General features: G+C 45.5%; 1 protein-coding gene across 1 annotated transcript in view; it reads left to right on the top strand.

Moving 5' to 3' along the window:
- RMC1 (regulator of MON1-CCZ1) overlaps positions 1-17,675 on the top strand; it is a 136,121-nt gene that overhangs the window by 97,629 nt on the left and 20,817 nt on the right. Inside the window, exons 14-16 of the mRNA XM_033933877.1 lie at positions 1,809-1,915; positions 7,972-8,091; positions 11,095-11,172. Of these exons, the coding sequence (XP_033789768.1) occupies positions 1,809-1,915; positions 7,972-8,091; positions 11,095-11,172 (305 nt within the window). The remainder of the gene's footprint in view (positions 1-1,808; positions 1,916-7,971; positions 8,092-11,094; positions 11,173-17,675) is intronic.

Raw genomic sequence — 17,675 nt, 5'->3', positions numbered from 1 at the left:
TAAATCTTATGTATCACCCACCATTTTAACATTATTGTGTTCCACCTAGAAGCCTGAATAAGCGGAATAACAAGTTTTAAATAAACTTGGAAACTTATACATCTAAATGTTCAACATGAGCATCAGTGGTTAAGTGATATTAGAAATGTCAATCCACTTTGTGTGTCTAAATTAGACACAGTCCTTTAATTCAGCCTTAAGAAGCTTAAGGAGATGTCTTAAACTACTCTGAAGTCAGAGTGATTATTTTTAAAAGTTCTGCTAAACAATAAAATGGTCTGTGCTCTATAACAGATCATCTAACTGTAGAGATTATACAGTGTCCCAAAACCTTGTACAAGGAAATCATTTTCTACACTATTTATTTCAAGGCACGAACTTCATGAAAGCCAATATATTTATATTCTCCATTAACTGTCCCACTCTTCACTCTTATCACTAATTTCTTCCTCATCGGTGTCATTTGAAACTTTCTTAATTCTTTGAGTAGAAAAGGTTTCACTGGCTTCTCATCCAGATTCAGCCAGATTCCTGAAGGGGGCGCTCAGGTTGCATTCTCTGGTAAGACAACCTTTTTCTGTCATGGAACCTTAACTTTGTTTTACAGGGTCTCAGTAAGGCTCCATTTGAGCCTTTACAAGATGCGTATCTGCTGGATCTTTGGTTGCAGTCTTTCTAGTGGCTATCACCTTGGAGAGATGAGTCTCGGAGTTGCGTGTACTTTCATTCAGGGAGCTGTTCCTCAAGGTTACGGAAGCTGGAGTGTCTGTGCGCACGGTTCTTTCCTTTTTTCACGAATGTAGTTTCGGCTTTTCACGTCAATTAAGAAATTCAGCTGCTCACATTCCAGTCCATGGGTTTGAAGAAACAGGACAAAGCATTAATGGAGAATTCTCTGCAAATCCAGTACCTTTATCTCAAAGTGACTATACTTCTCCATCCAAACTCACAGTTTCAGTATCCGCCGATTCAGTTATTCGCGCTTTTTTTTTTTTTTTTTTGAAACAGGAAACGCTGCATTCTGGACCTCCCCGCCTCCCTTCCCAGCGTCCCAGACCTTACCTGGTGTTCTAACAGGCTTTTGGGGCAGGAGCGATCTTCCTACGTTCCTGCCCTGTGCAGATCACTGAGACAAAATGGCTGTGGGAAGTTCCCGTCGTAGTCTCAAAGTGTAATGACTTTCTGCTTTCCAATTATCTTTTTGTATTAACTTGTAGTGGTTATCAACTGCTTTGTTACACTGAGGAAGGAGGCAGAGCTGAAGAAAAAATATAATTCCTTCTGCACAGCTCATGGTTAGGTGAAGTTAACCCATTTATCAGCACTCGAATGCCCTGTTACCAGAAAGAAGATTATCGAGGTACTTGTTCTCGCTTCTAATCTTTTGTAAATCTTGCCGAGCTCTATTGTTAAAGAGAAGATGCAGTATATAAACCTAAGGTTTAGTTTAGTTTAGTTTAGTTTCTTTCTGTAATGTGAATAATCTCTACTTTCACATTACTCATTTGAATTGTACAATGCTAATGAACAGCAGCGATTTTCATAATTATATGGATGAGGGGAAAATAGCTTAATGGTCAAAATTTTAATTGCTGCCTTTCCAGCTGTAATATTATATTTATTTAAAAACTTAAACCCTGCTGTACCATCTATGATTCTGTGTGGGGATATAAATAAATTGAGAAAAGGTAGTAGTAACCCATTGGTAACCCCAATGGTGGTAGTCACAGTTTTGAAGAGCTATGATTACTATCATTGTGCTTTATTAGATAATTGATCATTTTATTTTGTGTACTTATTTTTTACAGTGCTAAGTGAATCAGATAGAGGAACATTGTCTGTAGTTGCCACTATTTTTGACAAACTCAATTATGAATATAAAAAATACTTGGATGCTGAACACATCTATAGTGTGGTAAGTCAGAGTTGTGTGTGGTTTTTTTTTTAAAAATAAATCTTTATTCATTTTAAAGCCAAAAATAAGTGCAACATTATAGTCATTTTATACTTTAACATCACTTAAATTCAATCAAAATTATATTCTATGACAAATACATATATTCCCCCACTACATATCTAACAATTTGCACTCAAATTAAAAATATATCTTCCCACTCCCCTCCCATGAATACTAGGATCAGTTTTTGGATGTATTTATTAGATTGATTTTATGTATGTTATACATGTTTTTATGATTTTTATTGAATAAATTCCTGCACCTTGTACATTCCACTGCAGTTTTGCTTTGGTTTTCTGCTTCGCATTTTTTCTGCAGTTTCTGTCGGTTTCTTTTGTCTTGATATAGCCTTCAGTCCATAACCCTACTCCCCCATTGCCCACCAACCTAGCCAGCAGATAAACCATTCCCCTTAACTGTATCCATGACATCCTTCCTGTTTGTCTTGTAAGCTCTTTTGTGTGGGGACTGTCTTCTTTGTGACTCTGTACAGCGCTGTGTACATCTGGTAGTGCTATAGAAATAATAGTAGTAGGGCAACAGTATTAGCCTAATGGTTCATGCAGTGGGCTGAGAACCTAGGGAACTGGGTTTGATTCCACTGCAGCTCCTTGTAACTCCTTGTAACTTAATCCTTCATTGCACAAGGTACAAAACTCAGATTGTGAGCCCACTAGGACTATAGAAAGTACCTGCAATATATGTGACCATCTCTGGGAAAAGGTGACTATAAAATAAAAAAAAAAGGCTTAATGAATTCTGTTAGAACAACAATTTGTAATATAACAGTCCAAATTTCATTCTTTTAAGTGAAAAAAATAGTTGAAGTTCAAACTTCTAACTTTTTTTAGACTTTCATCATCCGAGAGGAGTTCCATCTTCTTTATCATCTTGGTCGCTCTTCTTTGAACCTTTTCTTGTTTCGCTATATCTTTTATGAGATAAGGTGACCAGAATTGAAAGCAATACTCAAGGTAAGGTTGCACCATGGAGCGATATAGAAGCATTCTAGCGTTCGTAGTGTTGTTAACCATCCCTTTAAAGAAAAATAAAAATTCCTAGCATCCTTTTTGCTTTTTTGGCCACCGCCACACATTGGATGGAAGATTTCAGCATATTGTCTACAGTGACACCCATATCTTTTTCTTGGGCGCTGACCCCCAAGGTGGACCCTAACATCTAGTAACTATGGTTTGGGTTATTCTTCCCAATGCACATCACTTTACATTGTCCAAATCTGCCATTGGATGCCCAGTCTTCCAATTTCCTATGGTCTGCCTGCAATTTTTCACAATCTGCATGTGTTTTAACAACTTTGAAAAGTTTAGTGGCATCTGCAAATTTAATCTCTTCACTCGTCATTCCAATTTCCGGATCATTTATAAATAAATTAAATAGCACCGGTCCCAGTACAGTATGACATACAGAGAATAATGCTCATAGTCCAACTTGCCTCAGCGTACCCTCTTTTAAGGTCTGGGATGATACTGTCTTTATTAAGAGAACACACAAAAGGCAAGTGAGATGTCAAATGCAATACCACAGAAACTTTATTGTATATAAAATCTTATAAAAATGATTGTATAGTCCCAACTAGGATCCCAGTTTCGGCAATCTAGAATGTTTCCTCAGGGGACAAACATGTTTATTTACTATCCTTATTAATAAATTCTAGCTGATTGTGTGGGAAGACAAAAAGACAATTTAGGCTAGAAAGGAAGTGAAGCAGTAGTCACTTTTTTGTCCTAGTAATTAAACTTGAAATTTAATAAATATAGTCAGACCTTTACTAGATCCTGCTTGCACATGGTTTACAGAATGCCTTGTAAATAATTGAGTTTCCAGTTCAAATAGCTTCAGCAGTGTAACAACTATCGTCTTTACATTTCTGCTTTAAAAAAAACATGTTCTTAATTTCAAAAATTTTTCTAAGTTATCCTTAATTTAAAATCTAGTTACAAGCAGATATGGAATGAAAAAGCTGACTGTAAAAACAGTAATTTAGAAATAAAAATTCCCACACAAGCTTATTGAAGAAACAGAGAAACGGAGTAAAAGGAAGGCAGATATGGCCTGTCCAGTCTACCTATCCTGCCATCTACTCTCCCTTAGAGATCCTATGTACTTGCCCTAAGCTTTCTTGAATTCAGATACAGTTTCCGTCACCACTACTGGGAGGCCATTCCATGAATTCACCACCCTTTCAGTGAATAAGTATTTCCTCAGGTTATTTCTGAGTATATCCTCTTCCACCAGAGGGTGGTGGTTAATGGAAATTGCTCGGAGGAAGGAAAGGTGAGTAGTGGAGTCCCTCAGGGTTCGGTGCTGGGGCCTATCCTGTTCAATATGTTTGTGAGTGACATTGCTGAAGGGTTAGAAGGAAAGGTTTGCCTTTTTGCGGATGATACCAAGATTTGTAACAGAGTAGACACTGAGAAGGAAGTGGAAAACATGAAAAAGGATCTACAAAAGTTAGAGGAATGGTCTAATATCTGGCAACTAAAATTCAATGCAAAGAAATGCAGAGTAATGCATTTGGGGATTAATAATTGGACGGAGCCGGTAATGGTGGGAGGTGAGAGGCTGATATGCAAGGATGGGGAGAGGGACCTTGGGGTGATAGTGTCCGAAGATCATAGGGCAAAAAAGCAGTGCGAGAAATCGGCTGCTGCAGGAAGGATGCTGGGCTGTATAAAGAGAGGCATAATCAGTAGAAGAATGAAGGTGTTGATGCCCCTGTACAGGTCGTTGGTGAGGCCCCACTTGGAGTATTGTGTTCAGTTTTGGAGAAGACTTGAAGCAGTCCAGAAAGGGCGACGAAAATGATAGGACGTTTGCGCCAAAAGATGTATGAGGAAAGGAGAGACAGGGGAGATATGATTCAGACGTTCAAATACTTGAATGGTATTAATGTAGAACAAAATCTTTTCCAGAGAAAGGAAAATGGTAAAACCAGAGAACATAATTTGAGGTTGAGGGATGGTAAACTCAAGAGAAATGTAAGGAAATTATTTACGGAGAGGGTGGTGGATGCCTAGAATGAGCTCCCAAGAGAGGTGGTAGAGAGGAAAACAGTGACAGTTAAAAAAAAAAAAAAAAGTGTGGGATGAACACAGAGGATCTAGAATCAGAAAATAATAGTAAATATTGAAGAACTAAGGCCAGTACTGGGTAGACTTGCATGGTCTGTGTCTGTATATGGCCTTTGGTTGAGGATGGGCTGGGGAGGGTTTCAATGGCTGGGATGGTATAGATGAGCTGGAGTGAGCTTTGACGGAAACTTCAGTAGCTGGAATCTAAGCACAGTACCAGGCAGAGCTTTGAATTCTTGCCCAGAAATAACTAAGAAGAATTAAAAAAAGAAATTATTTTTAGATTGAATCAGGTTGGGCAGACTGGATGGACCATTTGGGTTATTATCTGCCGTCATCTACTATGTTACTATCCTATGCCTCCTCATTCCAGAGCTTCCTTTCAATTGAAGGAGACTTGCCTCCTGTTTGTTTATGTCATATAGGTATTTAAACAAATGTATAATAGCTTCCCTCTCCTGCCTTTTTTCCAAAGTATACAGATTGAGATCTTTAAGTCTGTCCCCATATGCCTTATGATGCAGACCATGGACCATATTAGTAGCCTTCCTCTGGAACGACTCCATCTTGGTTATCTATTTGAAAGTGCTGTCTGCAGAACTGTACACAGTATTCTAAATTAGATCGCACCAAAGTCTTGTATATAGAGGCATCATTATTTCCTTTTTCCTACTGGCCATTCCTCTCCCTATTCCCCCATACATCCTTCTCGAGTTTTTGCTGTTGCCTTTTCTAGCTGTTTGGCCACCCAAGATCCATAGAGTGAGAGAAAAGAAATGACTAAAGAAGACATATGGGCCCACTATTTCTTGGAAGCTGACCCAGTTAAGACTAATGCATTTGATATGGGGATATGGATTTGATATACTGCCTTGTGGTACAACCAAACAAGTTTACATATATTTATGTGCAGATACTTTTCTCTGTCCCTGGTGGGCTTACAATCTAAGTTTGTATACCTGGGGCAATGGAGGATTAGGTGACTTACCCAAGCAGCTGCAGTGAGAATTGAACTCGATTTCCCATATTTTCAGCTCACTGCACTAACAATTAGGTTACTCTTCCACTCCTATTTGAGCTTTGGTGATCAAGAGTAAATAAAAAGTAGACACCTTATGGGAGTGGGTGATAAACTGGCTTTGAGAGCAAAACGAGCCAAGGAAACCATTTACAAGAGCTTTGCATAGAGCTAGGGGGAAAATAGTCTGCCTAAAATAAAGGACCCAAATACTGTGGGAAGTCACTGAGATATTGAGATGCTAGAGGTGGAAAGGAAGCTTTTGCAGCACCTGTAGACCGGTACAGTTCAATCTTCACAGATGGGTTATATCTCACTGTGACCAGCAGGTGGAGACTTAGACCCAATTTGCTGAATAGCGAAGCGGAAGCTAGGAAAAACTAACCGAGAACAGTAAAAACACTCCGAACAGGAGTGCAAAAACAACAAACATATGGTTGCAACTGTTGGAACATGTATAGAACTAAAATCCTGCAGTGAAAATGTCCCCACATCTCACCCAAAGCCAGCTGAGCCATAGCTGCTATTCTTATATCCTCCCGGCCTTAGAAAAATACTAGAATTCACAGAAAAAAACCAAAATCTGCACGTAAGCAAAAACCCGCAATCACCGCATAAAGACAGATAGGGAGGGGAACTGTACCGGTCTACAGGCTAACAGAAAGAAAATTAGCAGGTAAGGAGAAATTAGGTTCTTACCTGCTAATTTACTTTCTTTTAGCTTCTCCAGACTAGTAGAGGTCCCCATCCTGTGTGTTGTTGGGGCAGTTGCATGGGCAGTTTTGTTTTTTGCTGTGGGTTCTAGTATTTTTCTAGGGCCGGGGAGAATTAAAGAACAGTGGCTGTGGCTCGGCTGGCTTAGCTGACGAGCTGTGGGGACATTTTCTTTCTCCTCTGCATTTTCCAACAGCATTTGGTTATGTTATTTATTACTCCTCTTTGGAGTATTGTTTATTTCTATTTCCCGTTCTTAGTTCTGCTTGGCTATTCGGCAGACTGATAGGAATAGAGGAAGGTATCTCTTATGTACTATTCCACAGTTTTGTTTTCAGTCTCCACCTGCTGGCCATGATTGGATATATACCCACTCGTAAAGATTAACCCCCTACTGGTATGGAGAGTGCTAAAGAAGAACCTAATTTCTCCATGTCCTGCAGCTTACGCACTAAAACTATGGAAAATAGGAATAAAATGTGGATGTTATTGGCCTGGCAGCTGCAGAAGAAAAGAAGGGCTGGTTAGTGAGACTGCAGGAAAGTGGGGAGTACCAGTGAGGTACAATGGGAACATAGTGAATGAGTTTAAACATTTTTATGAATGTCTGTAACAGCCAGAGTCTTCCAAGTATCTGGAGAGTGCAGGCCTCAGGAAATTTTGTTTATCCAGATTTGGACATCCCTTCTCTTACCTAAATGATCTATGCAAAATCTGGTATTTTCTGTTGTCTATAGGGTTTTTTTTCAACTGGACTAATGTGGCAACGATACTGCTTAGACTGTGGGTTAAGCATTTAAATCACCTGGAATGAATGAACAAACATGAAAAGGTTAGAATGCCTGATGGTAGGAACTGGATAAATGAGAGTTTTTGTGAGCTTTTAAGCATGGGTTTGTGTCCCAATGATTATGATATGCAATACGCTCATATTTGCACTGGAGACTATGGATTCTTTGTACTCTGCATCCCAGATTATTGGGACAGAACAGCCCTGCATTCAGTGCATTTTATACAAAAGCTGCCTGAGAGTTTGGACTTTGTTTATGATGGAAGAATGTTTGCATTGTGTGTCCTTTTCTTTGTTCTATTTGTGCTCTCTCAGTCATGTGCTAGTAGCTAGTAGCAAGAGGCATCCTTACTAATGTGGAGGTTCAGAAAGATTACATTTTTTTCTTTGTGTTCTGTAGGCTGTGGAAGCTGGCCAAAGCAGAGGCAATCCTCCTCTGAAACGTCCAGTACGTACCCAGGCAGTAATTGACCAGTCGGATATGTACACCCATGTTCTATCTGTGTTCACAGAAAAGAAGGTTAGTGGCTTGAAAACCTATTAAAAGGGCAAACCAGCAAACCAGCAAACACAAACGACAAGGATAATGCTAGAAGAGATGTGAACATCTGAAGGGCATTATAAGTCAGAGATGCTTGTTTTTCCTGGAAGAGGGCTGGGATTTTGCCTCTTTTCCGAACCAACCTGCTGGGTATAGGCATAGGGGACACCTATAGCTTGCTGATTTGAATATGGTACAGATTTTAGTCAAGCTGTATGGCAGCTGTAGTCTGGCTGGTGTGCAGGTTACATAGAAACATAGAATATGATGGTAGAAAAGGGCCATCAGCCCAAGTCTGCCCACTCGAATAACCCACCCCCCTATGCACTTCCTCAAAGTGAACCCACATGTTTATCCCATTTATTCTTAAAATCGAGCACGTTGTTGGCCTCTACTACCTGAAGTGGAAGATCATTCCAACAATCAACCACCCTTTCGGTGAAGAAATACTTCCTAATGTCACCATGAAATCTCCCACCCCTGATTTTTAGAGGATGCTCTCTTGTTGCTATAGGTCCTGTAAGAAAAAAGATGTCTTCTTCCACCTCCATATGGCCAGTAACATATTTGAACGTCTCTATTGAAGTAAATGCTGCTTAGTTTACCTCATTGGAATGACTACGAGACGGCATTGTATTGTTAGTATAAAGATTTACAAAATTACAGCAGCAAAGGCATAGCAGAAGAAATATATTGTCAGTTCAGAATATGCAATGGAGAGTAGAACTTACACCCATATGCCGAACAGGGGGTTAGCACACCCGCTGGCATAAGCAAGTAAATCTCTCTGGCTCTACCTGTGATGCATGTTTTTTTTTATAGAGAAATTCTTCCTTCGTTCCAAAAAGCACATCCCCGAACTCTGGTCATGTACTTCCCTATTGGTACAAAAATGTATACCTAACTATTCCTCCCCCCAGTCCACGCCTCTCTCACCTCTCCCCCCCCCCCCAGGAGGGGGGCCTGAGCAGAAACAGAGAATTCTTCATGAACTTTCTTCCTCCAGCTCTGAGATCCTTATCACCTTGCAGATGCTAATTTGTGGTTTTACAACGCTTTACATCTTCAGGATGGCGTCCTTGTAGATAGTCTTATGCAGAAAGTTGGCAAGGGTGACCTATCAGCACCCCAGCTGTTCTTGGTTCCCATAATTTGCTTCAGAGACAGGCAGCAAATGTCCAATCTGGTTAAAAGTGCTGTCTTGGTACCAAGCTCCCTCATCTCTCTACGCCCCCGTCATCCTGCAGGGATTGTTGCTTGTTATAAATGTTTTATGGCTTTTCAGGGTGCCTGGCATATGTGAAGTCATATAGCACTGATAACAGCTCAGCAGAACCTTGGAGAAGTATCCTCCCAGCAGGGAATGGAGACAGGAACTTTGCAGCAAAGGCCAGCTGGGTTAGCATTTCAAAGGATACATGTGTTAACAGACAGCAAGGTACAGGCTGTTCCATCTGAAAAGAAAGTTGGTTAGGCTATGGGAAAATATAGGTTTAAAATGTCTGTAGTGTCTAGCATACACAAATGAGGCCAGTATGTCCAGTTTATCCATCTGTATGTCCAGGTTATCCATATCACTATCATGTCTCCCCTCTGCGTTCCTCGAGAGAGTATAGTTGCAACTTACCTAGACGTTCTTCATATGGGAGATCCTTGAGTCCTGAAACCATCCTAATGACCAATCTCTGAACCGACTCTATTCTCAGCACATCCTTTTGATAATGTGGCCTCCAAAATTGAACATAGTATTCCAGATGTGGTCTCACCATGGACATGTAAAGCAGCATTACCACTTCGGGCTTTTGGCTGACGAAACTTCTCCGGATGCAACCCAGCATTTGTCTAGCCTTGGATGAAGCTTTCTCCACTTAATTGGCAGCCTTCATATTTTCACTAATGATTACTCCCAGATCCCGTTCAGTTCTAGTTAAGGTCTCACCGTTCAGAGTGTAGGTTCTGCAAGGGTTTCCGCTACCAAGCTGCATAACTTTACACTTCTTGCCATTAAAGCTCAGCTGCCAAATAGTAGACCATTGCTCCAGTAAAAGTAGGTCCTGTGTCATAGTGTCCAGTATGGTACCTCCGCCCACTACATTGCATAATTTAGCATCATTGCATAATTTAGTGCTCTGTGACCTTATTCTTTGACACACAGTTAGCTTTTTCCCTTCAGAATTTGGATTTGTATCTTAGATTTAATTAATCACCTTTTTCAAATCTGTGCTCAAAACAAGTTATGTTCAGTTACAATGGATATTTTCCTTCTCCAGAGAGCTTACAATTTAAGAGCTAGATTTACTAACCAACATGTATTGCCCTTTGATGCCTATTAGTAAATAGACCCATTAAACAATAATGGACTGCATTTCACATGTGTTAATGCATTAATAAATCTAGCCTTAAAGTTTGTACCTGAAGCATTGAAATAGTGATGTGACTTGTCCAAGGTCATAAGGAGCATTAGTGGAAGAAGCAGGATTTGAACCTTGGCTTCTCTCATTTTCAGTTTACTGCTTTGATCTGAGAGCTGCTCCTCCATTCCACTTTGGCCTTATCCATTAATTTTCAGTAACCCAAATGTATGTTCCTGTATTAGCCAGTGCAGTTTGTTGTGGTGATTTTGTATTGTCCTACCAACATTGGGTCTTCTGTAATATGTTATCAAACCAGTGGAATAAACCCCAAATCCATTCCCACATTTTCCCTTTTCTTGCTATTTTGCAATGTAGGAATGAAATAATTCTGAAAAACCTTGGCTGATATGTTTAGCATATTTCCATGTTACTATTTAGTTCTGGGAATTGTGTAAGGTCTTTCTACATTTTCAAGGTTTTCAGAGAATTCACTGTACCAGTGGGAATTTTTAAAGCTGCAGCACATATGGAAGCAGGGAGATTGATAGTTGCTACTTCTAGACTTTACACTTGTGCTTAGTTCTAATGTTAATTGTTGTTTATCATTATTATATTTTTAATTCCATAGGAGGCACCCCACAAGTTCATTATAGCTGTGCTGATGGAGTATATCCGCTCTCTTAACCAGTTTCAGATCACCGTGCAGGTAATGGGACCCCACAGTAGTGAGGGGCACTCCTTTTTATTTTAATTCTTTTTGTTCAGTCATTATACAGAATTATTATTATTATTTTTTTTAAGGATTTATATTTTGCACTATCATGTAGTTTCTAGCCACCATTCAGAGGATCTGAGTTTAATCCTCAGTCAGGTGTTCTGCCAACCAGGTCAGCTGAGGAGGGTCTTGGTCTTTGCACAGTGGTGACACCTTGTGGCTGTGTTTGTAGAATATACCTTCCAGTTCTTCCTAATTCCATAAAATTGCACACATAACTTTATGCTTAGTGCACAAGTTATAGATTGTGTGCATAGCTTGATGCCAATTAGCAACTAATTAACAACCAATTATCCCAGGACAAGCAGGCATGATATTCTCACATGTGGGTGACATCATCTATGGAGCCCCGATGCGGACAGCTTTTTCAAGCAAACTTGATTAAAGATTTAAGTTTGCTCTGCTGCTCCACGCATGCGTGCCTTCCTGCTCCACTAGAGGGCGCATCCCCTCCTCGTGGTCTCCAGTTCAAATTTTTCCGCTGAGCCTAGAAGTCGTGTTTTTTCAGGCTCTGCCCCAACTGCCTTCTAGCACCGCGATTTTTGATTGTTTTTCTCGATCAAGTCGCTGTGCGCGTTTTTTTCTTGTTTAATTACTGTTCCTGCTTCGTTTTGACCGACCCGGAGGCTTCCGGGTCCCCGCGGCCGCGTGGCTACTCGAGCCGCGGCCAGTTTCGATTTCTATGTCCCGGCCTTTGACCGGCTTTAAAAAGTGCACCCGGTGCGAGCTGCTTCTCTCCATCACAGACCCGCATCCCCGGTGCATCCTCTGCCTGGGGGCCACCCATCCGACCGATTCTTGCCCCCAGTGCGCTACTTTTCAGAATCGGGCCCTCCGTCGAAGAAAAGCCCGCATGGCAGATCTCTTCACCACCGACCAACCCACTACCTCGGCCTCGAGGTCGGCCCCGGCCTCGGCTCTGGCCTTGACCTCGGCCCCGATTACCTTGGCACCGCCTCGAGAATCAACCCCGAAGTCCTCGGGACAGCAGAAAGCCTCGGCTCCAGGTAAATCTCCTCTTCCTTCTTCAGGTTCCGCACCAGCGAAGAAACCAGCCTCGGGGACACCGGTGATGCATGGCGGAAGTCCCATGCTTTCAGCCCCGACGAAGTCCTCCAAGCCTTCGGGCCGTGCCTCCACCATACAGGAATACTCTGATACGAGGTCGCCCCCGGTGGAGTGCACCGAGGCAGCGGACATGCCTTCGATGCTGTCCGTGCCCGTTTTCCAGGACCTGCTCCGAGCGATGATCTCGTCGGAGCTGTCCTCTGCGCTGGCCCACCTACAACCAGCCCCGACCTCGACCCCGCGTGTGCCGGACCAGCCTGAGCCTTGCGTCGAGCCCCCTCGGGGGAAAGCGCGCAAGCTTCGCCGCATCCCATCCTCCTCGGAATCCTCGCCGAGGCGCCCGAGGCGCTCTCCCTCCACGGACCGCCGCGGGGCAAAGCGTCGCGCTAAAACGACAGAAACCTCGAACCGCCGTACCTCTAAGAAGGCCCGGAGTTCTCCCGCACTACGAGGCCGTTCACCTACGCCTCGTACAGGACCGCTGAAGGTGGCTGAGTTATCACTCTCCAACTCTCACATCCTCCTAACTCCCCCTCGGACCGGGGCTCCGATCCGAGGTTCCAGGCTTTCGCCAAGGGAGTCCGGGTCGAGGTCACAGATTCGACATCGATCGGTACCCCGCACCCCGACATCGTCTCCGAGGGGCTCCTCGAGACGATGTATGTCCTCGACCCCGGAACGCTTCCACAGTGCTTTCCCGGTCTCGGAGCGCGGGTCGGAGCATGAACCTCGATACTCGAGAGAAGCCTCCCCATCCTTCTCCGCCCGACGGAGGTCCCGTTCACCGTCCCCACACGGGGCCCCGGGAACGTCCCGCCCCTCCTTCACTCGCTTTGTCCAGGACAAGGGCCACGCTTTGGACTTAGACCTCCAGTCCGACTCAAGATACTCTAAAGAGTACCTGGCGGAGCTGGATATGCCGTCACTGCCCAGAGAGTCCCTTCGCTTACCGCCCAACCCGGTACTCCAACAGGCTTTCTTCAGGAATCTGGAGACCCCCTATATGGTAACGGCTGTCCCCTCCAAGATGGAGTCCAAGTACCGTACAGTACCCTACCCGGGGTTTGAACAACCGCAGCTCTCCCACCAGTCGCTGTTGGTAGAATCTTCCTTGAAAAAAGCTCACCCCTCCCGGCTCTCAGCGGCGGTCCCCCCAGGTCGAGAAGGTCGGACCCTTGACAAGTTCGGCAGGAGACTGTATCAGAACTCTATGATGGCCTCCAGGGTACAAAGCTTTCACGTCCTACTTTTTCACCTTCACGTCCTACTTGAAACATCTCATTGGACTGATGGGAGCCTTTGCGACTGACCTACCGGCCTCCCGCCAAGGAGCCTTTGGCCTGCTCCTGGAGGTTTTCTCCAACCTACGCCTCCATTTGTTCCACGCGGCCTATGATGGCTTCGAACTTTCCTCCAGAGTGGCAGCCTTCGCTATCGCCATGCGCCGCCTAGCTTGGCTACGCCTCGTCGACATGGACCCCAACTTACAAGACCGGTTGGCTAACCTCCCCTGTGTGGGCAAAGAACTTTTTGATGACACTATCGAGGCAGCTACGAAACGCCTTTCGGAACACGAACGCTCGTTTGCCTCCCTCGTCCGGCAAAAGCCTAAACCGCCAGCATCCAGGCCGTTCAGGGCCCCTCCACACCGCCACCCTCAAAAATCTACCCCTGCTTTCTTGCGGCCTCCACCGCGACGTCCGCAAGCTCACCACCGGGCTCCGCCCAAGTCCCAGCCGCCTGCGACTGCCAAACCATCCCCGTCCTTTTGACGGGATATGTGGATGGGGGCTGGCCCCCTCCGCCACAGTCCCGGGCCTCCTCCCCATCGGGGGGTCGCCTCAGAGCCTATTACCCTCGCTGGGAACAAGTCACGTCGGACGCATGGGTCCTTGGCGTGATCTCATCAGGATACTCTCTCAACTTTCGGGAACTTCCCCCAGACAGCCCTCCAAGGGTGTGCCCTCCCAACCGAAATCAGCTACCCCTCCTTCTCTCAGAAGCTCGAGACCTGCTCCGCCTACGGGCAGTGGAGGTGGTTCCTCCCGACCAACGAGGGAAAGGGTTCTACTCCCGTTACTTCCTGGTACCGAAGAAGACTGGAGACCTGCGCCCAATTCTGGACTTGAGACGACTCAACAAATTTCTGGTGCGGGAAAAGTTCCGGATGCTTTCCCTACCGATTCTCTATCCTCTGATCGACGAGGGCGATTGGCTGTGCTCCCTCGATCTGAAGGAGGCCTACACACATGTCCCGGTGCACCCCGCTCACCGCAAGTTCCTGCGCTTTCAGGTGGGGGACCTGCACCTACAATACCGAGTCCTCCCCTTTGGCCTGGCATCATCACCTCGGGTCTTCACGAAGTGCCTCGTGGTGGTCGCAGCTGCCTTACGCTCTCAGGGTTTCCAGGTATTCCCCTACCTGAACGACTGGCTGATCAAAGCCCCGTCCAGGGAGGGGGTTATCTCAGCGACCCGACAGACGATTATTTACCTTCAGGGTCTGGAGTTCGAGGTAAACTTCCCAAAATCCCAGCTGCGCCCCTCTCAGTCCTTACAGTTCATCGGGGCCGTGCTGGATACGATTCGCCTACGCTCCTTCCTCCCCCCTCCTCGTCAAGAGGCGTTAGTAAGTCTGAGTCAAAGGATTTCACGGCTGACCTCGGTATCAGCTCGGCAGATGATGACTCTTCTGGGCCACATGGCCTCTACCGTCCACGTCATACCCCTTGCCCGTCTCCACCTGAGGATCCCTCAATGGACCCTGGCCTCTCAATGGCGTCAAGACTGGGACCCAATCGACCGTCCCGTGACAGTGACTCCTTCCTTGCAACGATCGCTCCTCTGGTGGGCCGACTCTTCAAATCTTTCCAAAGGTTTGCGTTTTCTCGCCCCTCCACACAGCAAGGTACTCACCACGGACTCGTCGGAGTACGCTTGGGGAGCTCATCTGGATGGCCTACGCACTCAGGGGATGTGGTCAACAGAGGACCGCCACTGCCACATCAACGTGCTGGAACTTCGGGCCATCTATCTCGCCGCTGTGGCTTTTCAACATCTGCTCCACGACCGGGTAGTTCTCGTCCGAACCGACAACCAGGTGGCAATGTACTACGTAAACAAGCAAGGGGGACGGAGTCTTGGTCCCTCTGTCGGGAAGCCCTGCGTCTCTGGAAGTGGGCGATCTCCAACAACATCTTCCTTCGAGCGGTGTACATACAAGGAGAACGGAACTGTCTGGCGGACAGACTCAGCCGCCTCCTCCAGCCACATGAGTGGTCACTGCATTCTCAAACCTTGCGACAGGTGTTCGAAAAGTGGGGGACTCCGCAGATAGATCTGTTCGCCTCCCCCCCTCAATCACACCCTCACTTCTGCTCCCGGATGTATTCCCCGGACCGCCTCGAGGCCGACGCCTTCCTCCTAGATTGGGAGGGAAGGTTTCTGTATGCGTTTCCGCCTTTTCCTCTGATTCTTTGGACGCTGGTCCATCTCAAATCGGTACGAGCCACGCTGATCTTGATTGCCCCTCGGTGGCCACGCCCGCCTTGGTTCTCCCTCCTACTTCAACTCAGTACCAGAGATCCGCTGCCTCTACCTCTGTTTCCCTCTCTGCTATCGTAGAGTCAGGGTTCGCTGTTACATCCCAATCTTCAATCTCTTCATCTGAATGCTTGGTTTCTCTCCCCCTGACTTCTCTCCCTGTGTCGCAATCAGTCAAGGAGATATTGGAAGCCTCAAGGAAGGCCTCGACTAGAACCTGCTATTCCCAAAAGTGGACCAGATTCTCGTCCTGGTGCTCCTCACACAGCCAGGACCCGGTGTCGGTCCCCGTCTCTTTGGTCCTGGAGTATTTGCTTCATCTATCTCACTCAGGCCTGAAGACCAACTCCATTCGAGTACATCTTAGTGCGATTGCTGCCTTTCATCAGCCCCTGGAAGGGAAAGCCCTTTCACTCCATCCCTTAGTTTCTTGTTTCATGAAGGGCCTCTTGAATGTCCACCCCCCCTCTCAAACCTCCCCCGGTGGTTTGGGACCTTAATGTAGTTCTGGCTCAACTCATGAAACCTCCATTTGAGCCGTTAGACAAATGCCATCTGAAATTTCTCACTTGGAAGGTGATTTTCCTGCTCGCACTCACTTCCGCTCGGCGGGTTAGTGAGCTACAGGCTCTGGTGGCGGACCCGCCTTTCACTGTACTCCATCATGACAAGGTGGTTCTCCGCACTCATCCTAAGTTCTTGCCTAAAATGGTGTCTGATTTTCATCTCAACCAATCCATTGTTTTGCCAGTGTTTTTTCCCAAGCCCCACTCTCACCCCGGAGAGGTGGCGCTCCACACGCTTGACTGTAAGAGAGCGTTGGCCTTTTACCTCCAACGCACCCAGTCTCATCGGACAGTTCCACAATTGTTTTTGTCCTTCGACCCTAATCGGTTGGGCCGCCCAGTTTCCAAGCGCACCTTGTCCAACTGGTTAGCTGCTTGTATTTCTTTTTGCTACGCTCAGGCTGGTCTCGCGCTGCATGGTCGAGTAACGGGACATAAAGTCCGAACGATGGCAGCCTCCGTAGCTTTCCTCCGGTCCACACCTATTGAGGAAATCTGCAAGGCTGCCATGTAGTCTTCGGTTCATACTTTCACCTCATACTACTGTCTGGATACACTGTCCAGGAGCGATGGCCGGTTTGACCAATCGGTACTGCGTAATCTGTTCTCTTAAATTGCCAACTTCCCTCCACCCCTTTTCAGTTAGCTTGGAGGTCACCCACATGCTTGTCCTGGGATAAAGCACAGTTACTTACCGTAACAGGTGTTATCCAGGGACAGCAGGCATATATTCTCACAACCCGCCCGCCTCCCCGAGGTTGGCTTCTTTGCTGGTTAGGTGAACTGGAGACCACGAGGAGGGGATGCGCCCTCTAGTGGAGCAGGAAGGCACGCATGCGTGGAGCAGCAGAGCAAACTTAAATCTTCAATTAAGTTTGCTTGAAAAAGCTGTCCGCATCGGGGCTCCGTAGATGACGTCACCCACATGTGAGAATATATGCCTGCTGTCCCTGGATAACACCTGTTACGGTAAGTAACTGTGCTTTACTGGTATTGGTATTAGTTGGCACTAATTTACATAATTGCTGTTAGGATTCTGTAAATTGCACATGCAAGATCCATGGCACGCAACTGTAAGGGGGGTGGGTACCTGGGAGGATCATGGGCAGGTTAAGGGCATTCCTGTGTGCATCAGTTATAGAATACTAGCATCTGTTCGAGCCATTAAGCTGGCATAAGCGTTCAAATGCGGACTTATGCTAGCATTTTATAACTCACTTTTACTCTTTCACTTCACCAAATCATGTAATATATTGC

The sequence above is a fragment of the Geotrypetes seraphini genome, chromosome 2 (assembly GCF_902459505.1).
Source record: "Geotrypetes seraphini chromosome 2, aGeoSer1.1, whole genome shotgun sequence".
Lineage (NCBI taxonomy): Eukaryota > Metazoa > Chordata > Amphibia > Gymnophiona > Dermophiidae > Geotrypetes > Geotrypetes seraphini.
This window is presented reverse-complemented; position numbering and strand designations above follow the sequence as displayed.